This window comes from Salmo salar, chromosome 05 (assembly GCF_965601325.2).
Source record: "Salmo salar chromosome 05, fSalSal1, whole genome shotgun sequence".
Taxonomy (NCBI): Eukaryota; Metazoa; Chordata; class Actinopteri; order Salmoniformes; family Salmonidae; genus Salmo; species Salmo salar.
Window position 1 is genome coordinate 37,827,501 of NC_138295.1, and position 22,500 is coordinate 37,850,000.

A 22,500-nucleotide genomic window follows, 5' to 3' on the forward strand; every position below is an offset into this window, starting at 1 on the left:
CGCGTAACAAGTGGTCAGCCTGCCACGCAGTCTCCTCGTGGAAGGCAATGTAATTGGCCATAATCGGCGTCCAAAAATGCCGATTACTGATTGTTATGAAAACTTGAAATCGGCACTAATTAATCGGCCGCCCTCTAATATGTGTATATATATATATATATATATATATATATATACACACACACACACACGAAACACACACAGTACCAGTCAAACATTTGGACAAAACCTACTCATTCAAGGGTTTTTCTGTCGGGGGCAAGGAGAATGTTGTTGATGACTTCCTTTCTACCAGACAGACAGAGGGACAGGAGGAGAGAAGTATACCTGATTATGAAGTTACCAAACCTACTAGTGGGCTGTTATGATCCAAGACAATAGGCTTTGATAGAAATGCTAGTCAGACCAATTGTAAAAAATAAATGCTATTCCCACTATATAACTTTGATATCACTTATTGACATTGAGCTGACCTGTCAGACTAAAGGTATTGGAATCAGATGCACTCATTATGACTCTCCAACACAACTCCAGCCCACTCTGCTTCCCATGGAGCCAGGTAACCGTGGCAATGGTGTCTGTGGAGACCGGGGGTGGATTAACGTCTCCCCTGCTGGTAACCATGCCACGCCTCGACACACACACACACTGGGAGGGGACAACACTAAGCCTGGGGGGACAGGCAAGCACACGTCCCCCCCCCACACACACACACACACACACACACACACACACACACACACACACACACACACACACACATACATACACAAGGCAATGCCTGGATGGTGGCTACTGTGACAGAAAGGCACACAAGTTGAAGCATGCATGTATACACACACAGACTGTACACACACACCCCGCGTACAACTGAGCAGCTGTTAATTTGGGGTCAGAACACAGGCCCCTCTAACAGGGCAGTTGGCAGTGAGGTTTGTCCTGTTTGACAACCATCTTTACCATCGAATCATTCTCCTACACCCTGGCTCCAGTCCAACAACGAGAAGACATAAAATAATGTTTTATTTTCTTCTTTCTCTTTTTATCTCTCTGGGGGAATATTATCCATAAAAGCAGAGTGGAACCGAGAGCGGCGAGCAGCGTTTCCGAGGGGAGGAGTTAGGGCATTGCACTCTTAACCTTTTTTTCCTAATGGAACTTTAAAGCGCTGGGGTAATGTGCTTCCTGCGGAGAGTAGTTGGGAATGGCTGTAGCTATTAAATGGTAATAGGGGTGCTTTTAAGGCTTGAATGGTCCCGAGCCTCTTAGAGAGGAGAGGTTAGAGGGTTAGTTGTGCTTCAGAGACACAACCCTTCCGGGAACTGCATTATTAAACCCAATAAGACCCAATTAGCTGCTTTAGCATTTGTACCTATCTAATTGTCAGTCGACGGTAGAACCTAATGCTATTTTTAGCGTGCAAGCCAAGGTGTGATCGCTGTGACCTCTGACCTTTACCTTAGCCCGATGGTCGTCTCTCCCTGCCTTACGCCCCCTCAGGTCACCGTGGCTGGGGTCAGAGAGCACACCTGTGGGTATGTCTCAGGTCAGTCAGTATAGCCTATAGAGGCTTCAGCAGGGTGTATTTTAGTCCTCAGTTGTTAATGCCGCAACGGGAGAAGAAATATATGGTTTTCACTTTTCTCATACTGAGTAGTCAAATCAAAATGTATTTGTCACATGCGCTGAATAGACCTTACAGTGAAATGCTTACTTACAAGCCCTTAACCAACAATGCAGTTTTAAGAAAAATACCCACCAAAAAAGTAAGAAATAAAAGTTACAAATAATTAATGAGCAGCAGTAAAATAACAATAGGGAGGCTATATACAGGGGGAACCGGTACAGAGTCAATGTGCGGGGACACCGGTTAGTCGAGGTAATATGTAGATGTAGGTAGAGTTATTAAAGTGACTATGCATAGATAATAACAGAGAGTAGCAGCAGTGTAAAAGAGGGGGTGAGGGGGTGGGCAATGCAAATAGTCTGGGTAGCCATTTCAGGAGTCTTATGGCTTGGGGGTAGAAGCTGTTTAGAAGCCTCTTGGACGTAGACTTGGCGCTCCGGTACCGCTTGGCGTGCGGTAGCAGAGAGAACAGTCTATGACCAGGGTGGCTGGAGTCTTTAACAATTTTTAGGGCCTTCCTGTGACACCGCCTGGTATAGAGGTCCTGGATGGCAGGAAGCTTGGCCCCAGTACTGGGCCATATGCACTACCCTCTGTAGTGCCTTGTGGTCGGAGGCTGAGCAGTTGCCATACCAGGCAGTGATGCAACCCGTCAGGATGCTCTCGATGGTGCAGCTGTAGAACCTTTTGAGGATCTGAGGACCCATGCCAAATCTTTTCAGTCTCCTGAGTGGGAATAGGTTTTGTTGTGCCCTCTTCACGACTGTCTTGGTGTGCTTGGACCATGTTAGTTTGTTGGTGATGCGGACACCAAGGAACTTGAAGCTCTCAACCTGCTCCACTACAGCCCCGTCGACGAGAATGGGTGTGTGCTCGGTTCTCCTTTTCCTGTAGTCCACAATCATCTCCTTTGTCTTGATCACATTGAGGGAGAGGTTGTTGTCCTGGCACCACACGGTCAGGTCTCTGACCTCCTCCCTATAAGCTGTCTCGTCGTTGTCGGTGATCAGGCCTACCACTGTTGTGTCATCGGCAAACTTAATGATGGTGTTGGAGTCGTGCCTGGCCATGCAGACATGAGTGAACAGGGAGTACAGGAGGGGACTGAGCACGCACCCCTGAGGGCACCCCGTGTTGAGGATCAGCATGGCGGATGTGTTACCTACCCTTAGCCTTGGATGAGAGAGAGCATAAATAGTGTGTGTGTGTGTGTGTGTGTGTGTGTGTGTGTGTGTGTGTGTGTGTGTGTGTGTGTGTGTGTGTGTGTGTGTGTGTGTGTGTGTGTGTGTGTGTGTGTGTGTGTGTGTGTGTGTGTGTGTGTGTGTGTGCAAGCAAGGGGGTGCGTGTTTGTGTGTGTGTGTGTCTCCCTGTGCTTACGTGTGTGTGACAGATGCGGAGAAACATACACTGAATGTGCAAAACATTATTAAAAAAAACTGCTCTTTTCCATGACATGGACTGACCAGGTGAATCCAGGTGAAAGTTATGATCCCTTATTGATGTCACTTGTTAAATCCACTTCAATCAGTGTAGATGAATGGGAGGAGACAGGTTAAATAAATATTTTTAAGCCTTGAGAAAATTGTGCGATATTTGTGCTTTTCAGAGAGTGAATGTGCTAGCCATAAAATATAAGTGCCTTATAAACGAGGTATGGTAGTAGGTGCTCCGGTTTGTGTCAAGAACTGCAACGCTGCTGGCTTTTTCAAGCTCAACAGTTTCCTGCGTGTATCAAGAATGGTCCATAACCCAAAGGACATCCATCCAACTTGACACAACCATGGGAAGCAAGTTCTGAGGGCAAAATGGGGTGCAACTCAATATTAGGAAGGTGTTCCTAATGTTTTGTACACTCAGTGTATTGACACCACTTAGACTGGGTAAAGGGGCTAAACAGCACCATTAAAAGCCACAAGAGAGCTGCTCTCAGCCACTAAATTGCCAATTCATTTGTGAAATCGACTCAATAAAGACCTCCTCCAATAGCAAGTAATGCACAGACAATCTGTCTCAGCAAGACACTCACTGTGAGAAGAGGACCAGAGATAAACAACTTTGGTGTCAAATTAGTCCTAAGTTTTACAGCCCATTGGCTACCATGATGGACCAAAGCTTTAATGATTATCCTGACCTGTGTGTTTTTGGGTGTCTGAGCAAAAAACCGAGGAAAATACTGAAAGGGAGAGTTGGGGTGTGTGTGTGCGTGTGTGTGTGTGTGTGTGTGTGTGTGTGTGTGTGTGTGTGTGTGTGTGTGTGTGTGTGTTAGAGCCTTCAAGTCCCACCCAGGTCTCGATGCTCTGGTGGCCAACTGGAGGGCCAAGGTGTCTAGGGCTGGCAAGCAGAGGGCTTCCTGCCAGATGGACAGCCAGCCAAGACAGGGCCAGCCAAGAGAGGGTTGGATCTGATTAACACACTCATCTCTTCTTCACACACAGTGCACTAATGATTGTAATGTACCGTTGTACCCCCCCCCCCCCCCACACACACACACACACACAAACACACACCATTATCCATCCTGACCCCATGGTCTTTTTGGATATGTGTCCCTGAGTCTCCATAGAGAGGGTGTATAATGCTTACAAAACTGCAGGATACATGGGAAGAATGAATAGAGCAGAACTGTGTATGCAGTGTCACGGTGGATTTAAGCTAAATAACGGAACATATAACATTGTCATTTTACCAACCCCCTCCTCCCCTCTTCTTGTCCACGGCCACCCTCATCTTAGCTGTACCTGCCAACTCGGTGCCATCTGTGCCAATCCACAGACTGCCGTTACTGCACCCAGGGGGCATCAATCAGACAATCAACCTGGCACTTACAGAAGGATTATGACAAGAAGGGATGGTTGTGTGGTAAAGGGAAGTGTGTGTGTGGGTGTGTGTGTATATATATATATATATATATATATATATATATATATAGTACCAGTTAAAAGTTTGGACACACCTACTCATTCAAGGGTAAGCGCAAACCAGATGGGATGGCGTATCACTGCAGAATGCTCTGGTAGCCATGCTGGTTAAGTGTGCCTTGAATTCTAAATAAATCACTGACAGTGTCACCAGCAAAGCACCCCCACACCATCACACCTCCTCCTCCATGCTTCACGGTGGGAAACACATATGCAGAGATCATCCGTTCACCTGCTCTGCGTCTCACAAAGACACGGCGATTGGAACCAAAAATCTCAAATTTGGACTCATCAGACCAATGAACAGATTTCCACCGGTCTAATGTCCATTGCTCTTGTTTCCTGGCCGAAAGCAAGTCTCTTCTTCTTATTGGTGTCCTTTAGTAGTGGTTTCTTTGCAGCATTTCGACCATGAAGGCCTGATTCACACAGTCTCCTCTGAACAGTTGATGTTGAGATGTGTCTGTTACTTGAACTCTGTGAAGCATTTATTTGGGCTGCAATCTGAGGTGCAGTTAACTCTAATGAACTTATCCTGTGCAGCAGAGGTAACTCTGGGTCTTCCTTTCCTATGGCGGTCCTCACGTGCGACTGCACTTCAAGAAACTTTCAAAGTTCTTGAAATGTTCCGCATTGACTGACCTTCATGTCTTAAAGTAATGGTGGACTGTCATTTCTCTTTGCTTATTTGAGCTGTTCTTGCCATAATATGGACTTGGTCTTTTACCAAATAGGGCTATCTTCTGTATACCCGCCCTACCATGTCACAACACAACTGATTGGCTCAAACACATTAAGAAGAAAATAAATTCCACAAGAGTGTGCAAAGCTGTCATCAATGCAAAGGGTGGCTACTTTATTTAACACTTTTTTGGTTACTACATGATTCTATGTGTTATTTCATAGTTTTGATGTCTTCACTATTATTCTGCAATGTAGAAAATATTGCAAATGAAGAAAAACCCTGGAATGAGTAGGTGTGTCCAAACTTTTGACTGCTACTGTATAAATACTCTATATATATTTGTGTATATACACACTGAGTAGACCAAACATTACGAACACCTTCCTAATATTGAGTTGCACCCCCTTTTGCCCTCAGAACAGCCTCAATTCATCTGGGCATGGACTCTACAAGGTGTCAAGCATTCCACAGGGATGCTGGGCCATGTTGACTCCAATGCTTCCCACAGTTGTGTCAAGTTGACTGGATGTCCTTTCGGTGGTGGACCATTGTTGATACACACGGGAAACTGTTGAGCGTAAAAAACCCAGCAGCGTTGCAGTTCTTGACACAAACCGGTGTGCCTGGCACCTACTACCATACCCTGTTCAAAGACACTTAATTATTTTATCTTGCCCATTCACCCTCTGAATGACACACATACATAATCCAAGTTTTATTTGTCTCAAGGCGTAAAAATTATTCTTTAACCTGCCTCCTCCCCTTCATCTACACTGATTTGAAGTGTAGTGTGATTTAACTAGTGACATCAATAAGGGATCACAGCTTTCACCTGGATTCACCTGCTCAGTTTATGTCATGGGAAGAGAAGGTGTCCTTAATGTTCTGTACACTCAGTGTATATATATATATACTGCTCCAAAAAATAAAGGGAACACTAAAATAACACATCCTAGATCTGAATAAATGAAATAATCTTATTAAATACTTTTATCTTAACATAGTTGAATGTGCTGACAACAAAATCACACAAAAATAATCAATGGAAATCCAATTTATCAACCCATGGAGGTCTGGATTTGGAGTCACACTCAAAATTAAAGTGAAAACCACACTACAGGCTGATCCAACTTTGATGTAATGTCCTTAAAACAAGTCAAAATGAGGCTCAGTAGTGTGTGTGGCCTCCACGTGCCTGTATGACCTCCCTACAACGCCTGGGCATGCTCCTGATGAGGTGGCGGATGGTCTCCTGAGGGATCTCCTCCCAGACCTGGACTAAAGCATCCGCCAACTCCTGGACAGTCTGTGGTGCAACGTGGCGTTGGTGGATGGAGCAAGACATGATGTCCCAGATGTGCTCAATTGGATTCAGGTCTGGGGAACGGGCGGGCCAGTCCATAGCATCAATGCCTTCCTCTTGCAGGAACTGCTGACACACTCCAGCCACATGAGGTCTAGCATTGTCTTGCATTAGGAGGAACCCAGGGCCAACCGCACCAGCATATGGTCTCACAAGGGGTCTGAGGATCTCATCTCGGTACCTAATGGCAGTCAGGCTACCTCTGGCGAGCACATGGAGGGCTGTGCGGCCCCCCAAAGAAATGCCACCCCACACCATGACTGACCCACCGCCAAACCGGTCATGCTGGAGGATGTTGCAGGCAGCAGAACGTTCTCCACGGCGTCTCCAGACTCTGTCAAGTCTGTCACGTGCTCAGTGTGAACCTGCTTTCATCTGTGAAGAGCACATTGCGCCAGTGGCGAATTTGCCAATCTTGGTGTTCTCTGGCAAATGCCAAACGTCCTGCACGGTGTTGGGCTGTAAGCACAACCCCCACCTGTGGACGTCGGGCTCTCATACCACCCTCATTGAATCCTCTGTGGCTCAGTTGGTAGAGCATGGTGTTTGCAACGCCAGGGTTGTGGGTTCGATTCCCACGGGGGACCAGTACGAAAAAGAAATGTATGAAATGTATGCATTCACTGCTGTAAGTTGCTCTGGATAAGAGCGTCTGCTAAATGACTAAAAATGTAAAAAATGTCAAATGGAGTCTGTTTCTGACCGTTTGAGCAGACACATGCACATTTGTGGCCTGCTGGAGGTCATTTTGCAGGGCTCTTGCAGTGCTCCTCCTGCTCCTCCTTGCACAAAGGCGGAGGTAGCGGTCCTGCTGCTGGGTTGTTGCCCTCCTACGGCCTCCTCCACGTCTCCTGATGTACTGGCCTGTCTGCTGGTAGCGCCTCCATGCTCTGGACACTACGCTAACAGACACAGCAAACCTTCTTGCCACAGCTCGCATTGATGTGCCATCCTGGATGAGCTGCACTACCTGAGCCACTTGTGTGGGTTGTAGACTCCGTCTCATGCTACCACTAGAGTGAAAGCACCGCCAGCATTCAAAAGTGACCAAATCAATGGGCCAGGAAGCATAGGAACTGAGAGGTGGTCTGTGGTCACCACCTGCTGAACCACTCCTGTATTGGGGGTGTCTTGCTTTTGCCTATAATTTCCACCTGTTGTCTATTCCATTTGCACAACAACATGTGATATTTATTGTCAATCAGTGTTGCTTCCTAAGTGGACAGTTTGATTTCACAGAAGTGTGATTGACTTGGAGTTACATTGTGTTGTTTAAGTGTTTTTTGAGCAGTATATATGTGTGTGTGTGGTGTGTGTGTGTGTGTGTGTGTGTGTGTGTGTGTGTTTTCAGATTTGATTGTCCCTCCCTATGGTGCCATCCTTGGCTCCCGACAGCTGTCACTCACACATTAACCCACTTTGCGTCATGGGCTGACGCACACAAACGTACGAGCACGCATGCATGCTTGCACCCTCTCCCAGTCCCCTCTCCCAGTCCCCTCTCCCAGTCTTTTGCTCTCTTCTCCGATCAGAATGTTTTCCCTTCATAGTCCTTTATCGAGCATTTGTTTGTTTTAGCATCTGTCACTCTCCACCTCTCCACTCGTTTATCAGACGGAGACCGCCTCGCTCATGACATTCCGAGGATAGCGTTGCTACGGCAACCGACGGTCCGAAAAATAATCGGAGACAATTGGGACGTTTTTCATGCGTTTTGGTTTTTTATTAAAACAAATCAAAGATGCAGTGAGTGGGAGGGAGAAAGGGTAGAGAGAGAGGGAGATAAATATTCTATCAGGGTTATTAACACTAAAAGGCCACGGCTGTAGCGAATAGAGACTAAAGATGTAAGATAGAGGTGGGTTAAAGGAGCAAGCAAACGATTTTGAGAGTGAGAGAGGGATAGTGATACAGGGAGTGAGAGACGGGGATTGTGAGTAAAATAAAGTGGGAGGGAGAAAGAGGAAGTAGTAGGGAGAGAGGGATCGTAAATAAGGAGAGGGGGAGGGAGAAGGAGAGAGGGATAGTGAAAGAGGAGAGATACGGAAAATGGTGCAGTTGGTTAAACAGCCAAGGCTTTTCACTCAGGCCTGTAATAGGCAGATAAAGGCTCTGCTTTCCCCTCTCTCTCTCTCTCTCTCTCTCTCTCTCGCTCTCTCTTTCTCTCTCTCTCTTTCTCTCTCTCTCTTTCTCTCTCTCTCTCATCCCTCGCTTCTCCCCATTATCCCAGTCTCTCATTATTACTCTATGAACTACACGTGGGTTTTCTCTTCTTCCGTTCTCATCCCCTGCTTTCTCTCATCATCTGTGTTGTGCCTTATGAAATGAAATGCATAATTATGCTACTCGAAAGTATGGAATTGAGAAATGCACCTTTTATGTCAGGGTAATTGAATGTGTATATTTCTATCTGTTTTATACGTGGGTTGTAATTTTGTATCTGTTTTGAATGTGGGTTTAATTTTTGTATCTGTTTTGTACGTGGGTTGTAGTTTTGTATCTGTTTAGTATGTGGGTTGCATTTGCTCTAAGCTGTCCTCGACCTCTCTGTTAACCATCTTCCCCTTCTCCCTTCCTCTCATGTCTTTCTCTCCACCTCTCATCTCTCTCTTCTCCTCTCTCCCACTCTTATCTCTTTCACCCTCGTCTCACCCCTCACTCTCCTCCTGTCACCCTCTTACCACCTCTTACCCCCTTTCACCCACATCCCCCTCTCATCTCTCCTCCTCCCCCTTCTCATCCTCCTCTTATCTCTCATTTCCCTCTCGGGCAGAAAGTCATTTTCCGCGGGGAATGAAATCAGATGAGTTTCTTCCTGCTCTGTAGCAGAGAGAGCCAAGGTAAACCCTAAATAAGATATAAACACTCCACCTACAGCCGACGCCACAAAACAGACAGATATCAGGAAAAATATTGCCATGCCGTCTCTCAATCTCAGAAAGCAAGCGGGAGAAATAGAGAGAACGAGAGAGGGAGAGAGAGTCGGGGATGATGAGGGAGATAAAAAAAAATGGCACATTCCTGGACAGCTTCAGAGATTTGACAAACTACTTCATAATCAACAGAAAACATGTATATCTTCCATGTATGCCCAGCAAACCTATCTTCAAGTATTCCGTTACACATTTTCACCAACATGCCTCCTTTAACTTTAACTTTGTTTACTCATTCACTTGCTCACTTTGAGAAGTGAACAGGTAATATCCTATGTATCTCAGACAGAGTTCAGTGTGTCAAATCGGAGGGCCTGTTGTCCGGACCTCTGGCAGTCTCTATGGGGGTACCACAGGGTTCAATTCTCAGGCCGACTCTTTTCTCTGTATATATCAACAATGTCGCTCTTGCTGCGGGTGATTCCCTGATCCACCTCTACGCAGACAACACCATTCTATATACATCTGGCCCTTCTTTGGACACTGTGTTAACAAACCTCCAAACGAGCTTCAATGTCATACAACATTCCTTCCGTGTCCTCAACTGCTGTTAAACGCTAGTAAAACTAACTGCATGCTTTTCAACCGTTCGCTGCCCGCACCCGCCCGCCTGACTAGCATCACTACTCTGGACGGTTCTGACTTAGAATATGTGGACAACTACAAATACCTAGGTGTCTGGCTAGACTTTACACTCTCCTTCCAGACTCATATCAAACATCTCCAATCCAAAATAAAATCTAGAATCGGCTTCCTATTTCGCAACAAAGCCTCCTTCACTTACGCCGCCAAACATACCCTCGTAAAACTGACTATCCTACCAACCCTCGACTTCGGCGATGTCATTTACAAAATAGCCTCCAACACTCTACTCAGCAAACTGGATGCAGTCTATCACAGTGCCATCCGTTTTGTCACCAAAGCCCCATATACCACCCACCACTGCAACCTGTATGCTCTAGTTGACTGGCCCTCGCTACATATTCGTCGCCAGAACCACTGGCTCCAGGTCATCTATAAGTCTATGCTAGGTAAAGCTCCGCCTTATCTCAGCTCACTGGTCACGATAACAACACCCACCCGTAGCACACGTTCCAGCAGGTATATCTCACTGGTCATCCCCAAAGCCAACACCTCCTTTGGCCGCGTACCCTTATAGTTCTCTGCTGCCAATGACTGGAACGAATTGCAAAAATCGCTGAAGCTGGAGACTTATATTTCCCACACTAACTTTAAAAATCAGCTATCTGAGCAGCTAACCGATCGCTGCAGCTGTACATAGCCCATCTATAAATAGCCCATCCAATCTACCTACTTCATCCCCATATTGTTTTTATTTACTTTTCTGCTCTTTTGCACACCAGTATTTCTACTTGTACATCATCATCTGCACATCTATCACTCCAGTGTTAATTTGTTAAAGTGTAATTACTTCGCTACTATGGACTATTTATTGCCTTACCTCCTCACGCCATTTGCACACACTGTATATAGACTTTCTTTTTTACTACTGTGTTATTGACTGTACGCTTGTTTATTCCATGTGTAACTCTGTGTTGTTGTTTGTGTCGCACTGCTTTGCTTTATCTTGGCCAGGTCGCAGTTGTAAATGAGAACTTGTTCTCAACTAGCCTACCTGGTTAAATAAAGGTTAAATAAAAGAAAACACCTGTATTTGGGGAGTTTCTCCCATTCTTCTCTGCAGATCTTCTCAAGCTCAGGTTGGATGGGGAGTGTTGCTGCACAGCTATTTTCAGGTCTCTCCAGAGATCAGGTTCAAGTCCGGGCTCTGGCTGGGTCCCTTAAGGACATTCAAAGACTTGTCCCGAAGCCACTCCTGTGTTGTCTTTGCTGTGTGCTCAGGGTCCTTGTCCAGTTGGAAGGTGAACCTTCGCCCCAGTCTGAGGTTCTGAGCGCTCTCTAGCAGGTTTTCATCAAGGATCTCTATGTACTTTGCTCCGTTCATCTTTGCCTCGGTCCTGACTGCCGCTAAAAAACATCCACACAACATGATGCTGCCACCACCATGCTTCACCGTAGGGATGGTGCCAGGTTTCCTCCAGATGTGACGCTTAGCATTCAGGCCAAAGAGTTCAATCTTGGTTTCATCAGAACAGAGAATTTTGTTTCTCATGGTCTGAGAGTCTTTAGATGCCTTTTGGCAAACTCCAAGTGGGCTGTCATGTGCCTTTTACTGAGGAGTGGCTTCCATCTGGCCACTCTACCGTAAACGCCTGATTGGTGGAGTGCTGCAGAGATGGTTGTCCTTCTGGAAGATAACCCCTGTCTCCACAGAGGAACTCTAGAGCAGTGGTTCATTCTCCACTGGTTTTGCCTGGGGACCCAAATTTGACAGTGATAATTGAGTCACGACCCAATATTATGGACTGTCGATGATTCCATTTTGTAATGTTGTATTGCAGCTGCCTTCTTGGGCAAGCTTCACTTGCAAAATAGACTCTGTCTCAATTATGGTAGTAAAGAAAGTCATTACACAGCCATATTGACTGAGAAAACATTTAATAACAATTGAAGAGAATAAGCCATTTAATTAGGTGACCAGTTCAGTAGTATGGTGTAAGAAATGATCAGACTCAGAACATGACATTAAAACCAATCCAATAATGTTAATGAACAGTAAACATACCAGTGTTTAAAATAGAAAAAACAACAATCATTAGGAATTCTTAAATCATCAATTGCAATGTTTATAGTTTCACAACCTTGAAAAGTTTTTGTAAAGGTGTAAAGTTTTTAACCAGTTCAATAAAATGTAATATGAATGTCAGAATGAATTAACAATATTAATTAACATAGTGAACTATAACTCATTAACTTGTTTATTTATTGTGTGTGTGTGTGTGTGTGTGTGTGTGTGTGTGTGTGTGTGTGTGTGTGTGTGTGTCTGTGTGTGTGTGTGTGTGGCCTATCAGTGAGAAAGCTGGGGATGTTTCTTTTTAATTGTTTATATTTTTTTACCTTTATTTAACTAGGCAAGTCAGTGAAGAACAAATTCTTATTTACAATGACGGCCTAGGAACAGTGGGTTAACTGCCTTGTTCTTCAGTTTGATAAGTTTATTGAAGTCTGGTTGACAGGGCAACTCGGAGGTCATGCTGGCTGTCCAGTTTGTTTCTGCTTTTAGTTTTCAGCACGGCCATAGCAGAGAAGCCACTTTCACACAGACGGGTAGTGCTGAACGGTAGCATGATTCGGATTTCATGACAGGAGAGAGCAGGATACTCTCCCGTTACGCTGCATCAGGACTTCGGCAGTGTCATTTCCGGGAAGCACATGCTCAGTCCTCGGTCTAATGACAGCGCCACCATCAGATCCTCTTCGTTGCTTGGCAACGTGACGCTTCCCATCTCCACCCGAAAGGCGTCCCGTATCCAGTCTCCTGTTCTCCTCCGGGAAGTAGTCGCAGGAACATACCCTGCAGCTTGACAAGATGCTGTTGAACGGTTTGTTTGTGTGTCGCTGTGCGCTTTGTTGTTCAGATTCTGAATCTCAAAATCAGCATTGGGAAACATGTCAATCCTCCCGTTAGAAACATGATTTTCCCAAACAGTCAGTTTCATCTTGAAGGCAGCCACTTTGTCCCTCTGTTCAAATCGATTGTGCCCCCTCCCTTGCATTGACACATTGAGAGAATTCAGATGATCAAAAATATCCGCCAGGTAGGGAACTTGCGCGAGCCATTCCTCACAATCGGAATGTTCAGGCAGAGATGACTTGTTTTCCGAAAGAAATGCAGCAATCTCCACTCGAAGTTCATAAAAACAACCCAACACCTTACAGCTGGAAAGACAGCGGACCTCTGCATGGTAAAGCACCTGCTGGTGCTCCCTCCCCATGTCCCTGCAGAAGGCCTGGAAACACCTGCTTGTCCTCGAACTCCTTTTGATATAGTTGACACACTTGATCACATCCTGGAGAGTGGTGTGGAGCTCAAGCACCATGTCCTTCACTGCCAATGCCTCCCTGTGTAGGAAGCAGTGGTTCCACGTTGCACTCGGTGCTCTCTCCAGGATCCGCTTTACTACCCCGGAGTGCTTTCCCATCATGTCAGCTGCCCCATCAGTGGTCACACCGACGCACCCATCCCAGGCCAGTCCCACGGAGCCCAGGTACATATCCACTGTGTTAAAGACAGGCTCTGCGGTGTTGGTGGTGGGAAAATCAGCACTAAAAAGGAACTGCTCCTCGAAGTTATTATCCCACACGTGTCTGACATAGACCATTAGAATTGCATGGTTAGCCACATCTGTGGATTCATCAAGCTGCTGTGGGTAATGGCCATTTGCACTGGTGCTCTCTGATGTCTGGTGCGTTATGTCCTCAGACATGTCCTGGATTCTACTCCTCATGATGTCATTGGATAGCGGTATGGTTTTAAGTTGGCGGTTGACTCTCCCAAGATTTCAGTGCACAACAATTGTGTGTCACATTTGGATCAGTGTGTGTGTGGGGGGCGAGAGCGTTATTGTGTTCGTCAGTGAGTGAGTGCAGCGTGAAAATCCTGAGTCCAAACGTAGCTAGTCATTTCACCAATGCTGACGCACTGCTCGTGTAAAGTCAGCAACAATAATCAGTGCAGCAGTTACCTTTCAAATGTTTTAATGTTATATACAGTTGAAGTCGGAAGTTTACATACACCTTAGCCAAATACATTTAAACTCAGTTTTTCACAATTCCTGACATTTAATCCTAGTAAAAATTCCCCGTCTTAGGTCAGTTTGGATCACCACTTTATTTTAAGAATGTGAAATGTCAGAATAATAGTAGAGAGAATGATTTATTTCAGCTTTTATTTCTTTCATCACATTCCCAGTGGGTCAGACGTTTACATACACTCAATTAGTATTTGGTAGCATTGCCTTTAAATTGTTTAACTTGGGTCAAGCCTTCCACAAGCTTCCCACAATAAGTTGGGTGAATTTTATGTTATTTTAATGGGCAAAGAAAATGTGCTTTTCTTTCAAAAACAAAGACATTTCTAAGTGACCCCAAACTTTTGAATGGTAGTGTATGTATGTTTATACAGTTGAAGTCGGAAGTTTACATACACTTAGGTTGGAGTCATTAAAACTCGTTTTTCAACTATTCCACAAATTTCTTGTTAACAAACTATAGTTTTGGCAAGTCGGTTAGGGCTACTTTGTGCATGACACAAGTAATTTTTCAAACAATTCTTTACAGACAGATTATTTCACTTATAATTCACTGTATCACAATTCCAGTGGTTCAGAAGTTTACATACACTAAATTGACTGTGCCTTCAAACAGCTGGGAAAATTCAAGAAAATTATGTCATGGCTTTAGAAGCTTCTGATAGGCTAATTAACATCATTTGAGTCAATTACAGGTTTACCTGTGGATGTATTTCAAGGTCCTACCTTCAAACTCAGTGCCTCTTCACTTGACATCATGGGAAAATCAAAAGAAATCAGCCAAGACCTCAGAAAAAAATGGAGACCTCCACAAGTCTGGTTCATTCAGTAAAACGAGTCCTATATCGACATAACCTGAAAGGCCGCTCAGCAAGGAAGAAGCCACTGCTCAAAAACCGCCATAAAAAAAGGCAGACTACGGTTTGCAACTGCACATAGGGACAAAGATCATACTTTTTGGAGAAATGTCCTCTGGTCTGATGAAACAAAAATAGAACTGTTTGGCCATAATGACCATCGTTATGTTTGGAGGAAAAAGGGGAGGCTTGCAAACCGAAGAACACCATCCCAACCATGAAGCACAGGGGTGGCAGTATCATGTTGTGGGGGTGCTTTGCTGCAGGAGGGACTGGTGCACTTCACAAAATAGATGGCATCATGAGGTAGGAAAATAATGTGGATATATTGAAGCAACATCTTAAGACATCAGTCAGGAAGTTAAAGCTTGGTCTCAAATGGGTCTTCCAAATGGACAATGACCCCAAGCATACTTCCAACGTTGTGACAAAATGGCTTAAGGACAACAAAGTCAAGGTATTGGAGTGGCCATAACCAAGCCCTGACCTCAATCCTAAAGAAAACTTGTTGCCAGAACTGAAAAGTGTGTGCGAGCAAGGAGGCCTACAAACCTGATTCAGTTACACCAGCTCTGTCAGGAGGAATGGGCCAAAATTCACCCAACTTATTGTGGGAAGCTTGTGGAAGGCTACCTGAAACGTTTGACCCAATTAAACAATTTAAAGGCAATGCTACCAATTGAGTGTATGTAAACTTCTGACCCACTGGGAATGTGATTAAATAAATAAAAGCTGAAATAACTCATTCTCTCTACTATCCTAACTGACCTAAGACAGGGAATTTTTACTAGGATTAAATGTCAGGAATTGTGAAAAACTGAGTTTAAATGTATTTGGCTATGGTGTATGTTACCTTCCGACTTCAACTATATATATGTGTATGTATGTATGTATGTATGTATATATATATTATATTATTCAAGTCTCCCTCCCGACCCCTTAAAATCTTCCCGTGACCCTTGAGAATCACTGCTCTAGAACTCTGTCAAAGTGACTATCGGGTTCTTGGTCACCTCCCTGACCAAGGCCCTTCTCCCCAGATTGCTCAGTTTGGCTGGGCGACCAGCTCTAGGAAGAGTCTTGGTGGTTTCAAACTTCTTCCATTTAAGAATGATGGAGGCCACTGTGTTCTTGGGGACCTTCAATGCCTCAGAAATGTTTTGGAACCTTCCCCATATCTGTGACTCGACACAATCCTGTCTTGGAGCTCTACGGACAATTCCTTCGACCTTATGGCTTGGTTTTTGCTCTGACATGCACTGTCAGCTGTGGAACCTTTACATAGATAGGTGTGTGCCTTTCCAAATCATGTCCAATCAATTGAATTCACAACAGGTGGACTCCAATCAAGTTGTACAAACATCTCAATGATGATCAATGGAAACAGGATGCACCTGACCTCAATTTCGAGTCTCATAGCAAATAAGGTATTTCAGTTTTTTATTTGTAATAAATGTGCAAAAATTTTACAACCCTGTTTTCACTTTGTCATTATGGGGTTGTGTGTGTTGATTGCTGAGGATTTTTTTATTCAATCCATTTTAGAATAAGTCTGTAACATAACAATGTGTAAAAAGTCAAGGGGTCTGAATACTTTCCGAAGGCACTGCATATTGTTATGTTCTGTCACACTGATGAGACTGGAGCTGTTAGACAGGCAGGTAATGCCCATTAGAATCAAAGCATGACTGTTGGTCATCTTTCCTCTCTGTACCTCCTCCTCTCCTCCTCCTCTCCTCTTCTCTCCTCTCCTTCTCCTCTCCTCCTCCTCTTCTCTCCTCCTCCTCCTCTCCTCTCCTCCTCCTCTTCTCTCCTCCTCCTCTCCTCCTCCTCTTCTCTCCTCTCCTTCTCCTCTCCTCTCCTCCCTAGTGAATATATGGAATCAGAAGAACTGAGTAATGGTAACAGCTCCGCCCCACAGTCCTACATATTTCCCTCCTTTACAGCACCCTCATCTCTCTCTTTCTTCCTCCCCCTCTCCCACTTTCTTTATTCCTTTTCTCTCCATCCCCTGTGGGTGGATGTGTGTAGTAACCGTAGAGTGAAGTGACCGAACACTCAGAGCCAATGTGTGTCTTTGATCTTCGTCACCTTGGACGCCAGCCACCTGTGTCTCGCAGCCATGGAGATAATGTTGCTAGGGAGATTGATGTGAACGCAGACAGGGCTATACTACTCGCTTGCACAGAGTTCTGATGAGGCAGGTCCAGAATGGTCGCACTCCAAAATCTCTAGCTACATCCATGTCTCTCACTCTCTGTATGGGTATTACTTATCTTAATGCAATGTGTATTCTCAGCTGTGAGATTGCTGAATGTTGGAATGGCTGAAGGTGCAGGTTAAATACATAGGTTTCAGTTTCAGATCAGGGAGGAGGATTTAGGGTTCAACTGTCACTGTTTTATATGTTTGAGATCCTGGAGCGTTTAGGGGCCAGGCCACTGCTATAAGCCCCCTACAGGCACACACCCTCTCCCTTGCTTTCTCTTCCCCCCCATCTCCCTCGCTCCCCTTCTCTCCCCTCTATTTTATGGTTGCTGGCATTGACAGAAATGCTTATTTCTGAATGGCGAGGGCGGACATTTGTCAAAGCACTGCGAAAGAAGGCGGTGTGCGTGTAGTTGTGTGACACTGATATGGCACTCAGGTTTTTTCATCGGACTCCTTTCCTTTGTCTCTGTGTCTGAATGATTGAAAGATATTTCTCGGTCGTGAATAGACTCTCTTCTCTGCCCCCTCTCTTCTCTCTTTGTTCCTAGAATCCATATTCTCTCTGGACTGATACTAGTCTGATATGAGCTGGGGCGCAACTTTCACTGGGAATCGGGAGGGGGGGGGGGGGCATGCCCCAGCCACATCCTAAAATTGCATTTTTGTCCCCCCTTGGATATGAGCATACTTGTCTTGATGAACTTTGCATTTGTACTGCTAATGGTAGGTCATGATTTAATCATTTAGTGATGAATTTTGTCCCTTCTCTCTCTCCATGTAGCTCCGGACGCCACTAAAGACCCGTGTCTGAAGGTGCGCTGCCCTCCTCACAAGGTGTGTTTCAGCCACGACTACCAGACAGCCATCTGCACCAACACCAACCACAAGCAGCCTAGACACAGGTAAGACTCTCATAAAGCACACCATTAGTCCTTTTTCCTCTACAATGAGCTGGAAATGAAAAGAAAAGCTCAAACTCGAATGCCTTTCTTTAGCTTTATGGCTTGGATGATGTATATAATTTAGTAACCTACACTATACCCTGGCCTGGTATTAGCCACACCACCCACCTGCTTCCTAAGTGCAAATCATGTGCAATCACCGTGTCCTAGCCTCTCTCTGCAGCCATTGAAGTCCGTGGAGGTATGCACTCTGCATGGCATTACCTCAGCTTCTATTACTGCTCTTGTCCACTGAGGTGGCGTTTGATTGACAGAGAGAACAGGAAGAAGGGGGAGGAGGAGGGGGCGGAAAGGGGGGGAGCATATAATTACATATTGGATCTCTGTGGGGGAGAGAAAGAAGGGGGAGGCGTGGGGCCCCCCTCAACACTTGATCCCGGTGCCTCTCTCCCATCTTCAGTTTAATACAAACAAATATCAATTATGCAATGGCCGTTAATAGGGAGTAAGTGCTTGTTACTCATAATTACTGGCGCCTCTGGGTGTACAGGCGCAGAGAAGAGCAGAACAGAGACTTGTCACTGGAGGGCCCCAAGCACATCTTCTGTAGCTACCACTGCTCTGCTGATCCAGTTTCAAGCTGAATATATCAGAAAAATAACCTGTGTACATTTACATGCATTTAATTATTGCGAATACTCTGCTTAATATAATAGTTAGATTGAAATGTTGACATGCTTTGCAAGAAGAATGATTTCCCTTACAATCCGGTTTATATGGTAGCCTGGATAATCGGGCTACCTGATGGGACTTTGAAAGACGCGTAAAATCGGCAATCAAAATAAACGTTGTACTCTATCACAGGAATCGTATCATCTTTGGGAAACCTATTTGATTCCGAGTTCAGACACATAAAGTTTGTATGTGAAAGCTGTTTCAAAGATGCACACTTTGGGATTTTCCAAACTCACTTCATTTTCGCCAACGAGGAAGGCTATCCTTGTCATAGCGCATGCACAGATCAAATACCCAGCTGGAACTTTAGTTAAAGTGTTCACATGTCCTAATCATTTGTGTGTGTGTGTGTGTGTGTGTGTGTGTGTGTGTGTGTGTGTGTGTGTGTGTGTGTGTGTGTGTGTGTGTGTGTGTGTGTGTGTGTGTGTGTGTGTGTGTGTGTGTGTGTGTGTGTGTGAAATGTGTCAAGGGAAACACAGCTGAACTGCCCCCCCCCCCCCCCCCCCCCACACACACACACACACGAACGGCCGCACACACTATCACCAGGAGGCCAATGAGATGGAGAGAGACCCTGCCGCGATTTGAGAGAGCTGGACAGAGAGCACTAAGGAGGCAGGCAAATGAAGAGAAACCGATGGACAGAGAGAGACAACGAGATAGGAGGAAAAGAAGGATTATTCCCTTCTCTCTCTTTATTCTCCCTCCCTCTTCATTTTGCTTTCTCGCGCTCTCGCTCTCTCTCTCCATTCTCTCCTTCTCTCTTTCTCTCTCTCTTGCTCTTGCTCTCGCTCTCCCTCTCTCCCTCCTTGTGCTCTGTGGTCAGTCAGTCAGAATGATGTCTGCTGGGTAAAGAAGAGGGGGAGAGTTTCACAGCGGGGCCTCCGGGGGTGGTCCGTGAGCCTAATGCCCTCCCCTCTTCCCACACATGTACGCGCACACCATTCTATCACACCCCGACACGTAACACAGAGACCACACGCATGAACAAACACAGGCGTGTTGGACACACAGCTATCTGACAGCGATCCTTCTCTCCCTCGCCACGCGTATGTGTTATCCACCCAGACATGGATACCCTGACTAGAGGAAGCACACGCTTCAACACACCCACACACGCACACTCACACACACACAGCTCTCCTAGGCTTTCAGGGTTATCTATGAAAAGGAGGGAGGAAGGAGGAGAGAAAGGGGAGGAGGAGGATGAGGGGGGACATCTTTAGGAGATTTTGATCAGCCTCATCAGCGTTTTATATTACACAGTATTATGAGACATAATTGCTTTTTTATTCACTAGTAGGTATTGGCAGTGCGTGGCATGTCTAATCTGTGATTATAGTGTTTTTGTCACAGCTGGGGAGTTGGATAATTATAGGCATCAAGGAGGTGTCTGCCTGCCGATCCGCACCGCACCATGCTGCCCCAGACCTGGACAGGAATGTGCCCGTTTCACAGCCAGAGATGTGTGACAGATTTACCCCTTACCCCCACTCTGACACCGGCACTCTATTCATTCTCAAGTCGGTGTATTGACGTTCGCCGTACATCCCAGCTGTCAGATTCATTTCAGTGAAGGGTTTACATTCTCTATCTTCACACCTCTGGTGTTGTTGTAGAGGAGGGTGATGTGTCGACAGACAGGCTGGGTGAGGGAGGGGGGGCGGAGCACTTAACGAGAAGACTGCTGGAAGATTTTATCCAATGTAATTACGCTCGTTATAGAAAAGCCCTGGTGGACCAGGGCCTTCATTACCCTGGCGCGCGCACACGCACACGCACGCACGCACGCACGCACACACACACACACACACACACTACTATCCACAAGGAGAGAGAGAGAGAGAGAGAGAGAGAGAGAGAGAGAGACTGAAACATGGATGTACAGTACATCATTTGGTTTGAGTTACAGCAGTAATGGACCCCTCGGGCACCATCTTGGTACGAAGACAATTAGATTGGAGTGATTAGACATGCTGTTATTATTCTACTTGTTTTGGACCATTTGGAACAAGAAGTGTAGTTGGCAGACTTGTTTATCTACTGAATAGACAACTTTGATTGGGAGCAATGCAACTGTGCGCAATTTGACTTCTACAATGTGCATTTTGAATGCAATTTGGATGCAATTAAAGTTGTATAAACAAGCAATATCCAATGAAATTGAGTTCAAAGGCCTAGTTCAGTCAAAAAACGTGATTTCGCTGTGTTCTTATATAATACCACACTGAGGTATGAATAATACTGTGAGATTGTGAACATTATGATAATGCCCTATTAGTGTAGAGAGCTGTTTGAAAAGACAGCCTGAAAATCACCATGCGCTAAATCGTCCCAGTCGGTATTAGATAGAACGTCGTGGCCCAGCCCACCTATGGGGAAAACAACCAGTGGTTAACTAGGTTACCCCATTGTCTCACAGCAAAAACTTGACCTCTTTCAAAAGCTATGTTCTTGTTGTCTGCTTGTTTTTCAACACTGCCTGCTCCCTACCGTTCTCACTACTTAGAAAAACATACTATTGTAGGGCTTCCCTCATGCCCCTTTTCATGACGGCGCTGGCAGCCACATGAGTCAGTGCTAGCTAGCTAGCTACTGGGAACATTAAGCTAGCCAAGACCAACAACACAAACAAATGGACTACATAGATGTGAGTGGAGTTACAAATGGACTACATAGATGTGAGTGGAGTTACAAACGGACTATATAGATGTGAGTGGAGTTACAAACGGACTATATAGATGTGAGTGGAGTTACAAACGGACTATACTAAACAAGTTAAATGTCTTTCTTACCTGTGATGAAATGTTTTCCACACACACAACTACATGTTGCTGCCTGCTTGGACACTGGTTCCCCACATGACCCACTCTCCTACGCTGAATAGCCTGAAGCCACAGGGCTCTTCTCGCAGCCGTCCTTATTTCCCTACGTGGGAGCATTGCCAACCGTAGGTCGGGATGTTTGACCTGGTTCATGTACATTGAACAGCACAGCAGCATTTCTGCATGTTTTGTTATTTCTATCTAACAAAAAATTGACGGCAATTTTTTGTTTGTTGACGCCTCTTTTACAATGGGGCTCAATTGGAAAGAATGTGGTTTTCCCCAATATGTGGGCGTGGGGAGTTCCTTACGTGAAGATCGACTCAGACTATTAGTTCATGATAAAAGAGTTCTAAACCTCTCTGCCAATAGCAGCTATTCAGTTTTCCCCTCCCCACGCAGACCACTCCCAGACAGTCCTAGCAGAATTCTTCCTTGAGAAATTACTCTTTGCTAAGAAGCTATTTTTGTGTCTTTTTTTTATTAACCATTTCAATTTATAACAATCCCAGTAAGGTACATAATTGTTACCCAGAAATGATTTGTTATTGTGAATAAAACAGCTGCATTGGACCTTTAACATCCACTGTTGTCATTGGAAACGCCTGCAATTTTGTTCAACCTCCTGTGTCTCTTACCACAGTGCTCGCAGACATTTGGAATCGAGATACTGAGTCGAATAGAAATGAACAATCAAATCTGTTCGCTTATCTTTGAGTAATATGCTATCATATTGCATTATGCGCGCGTCTCTCACTGCCCACCCCCCTC

General features: G+C 45.2%; 1 protein-coding gene across 1 annotated transcript in view; it reads left to right on the plus strand.

Annotated features, from left to right (window-relative positions):
• Window positions 1–22,500, plus strand: part of LOC106604788 (testican-1) — a 262,141-nt gene that overhangs the window by 170,791 nt on the left and 68,850 nt on the right. The window contains exon 5 of the mRNA XM_014199823.3: window positions 18,049–18,169. Coding sequence (XP_014055298.1) covers window positions 18,049–18,169 — 121 coding nt within the window. The remainder of the gene's footprint in view (window positions 1–18,048; window positions 18,170–22,500) is intronic.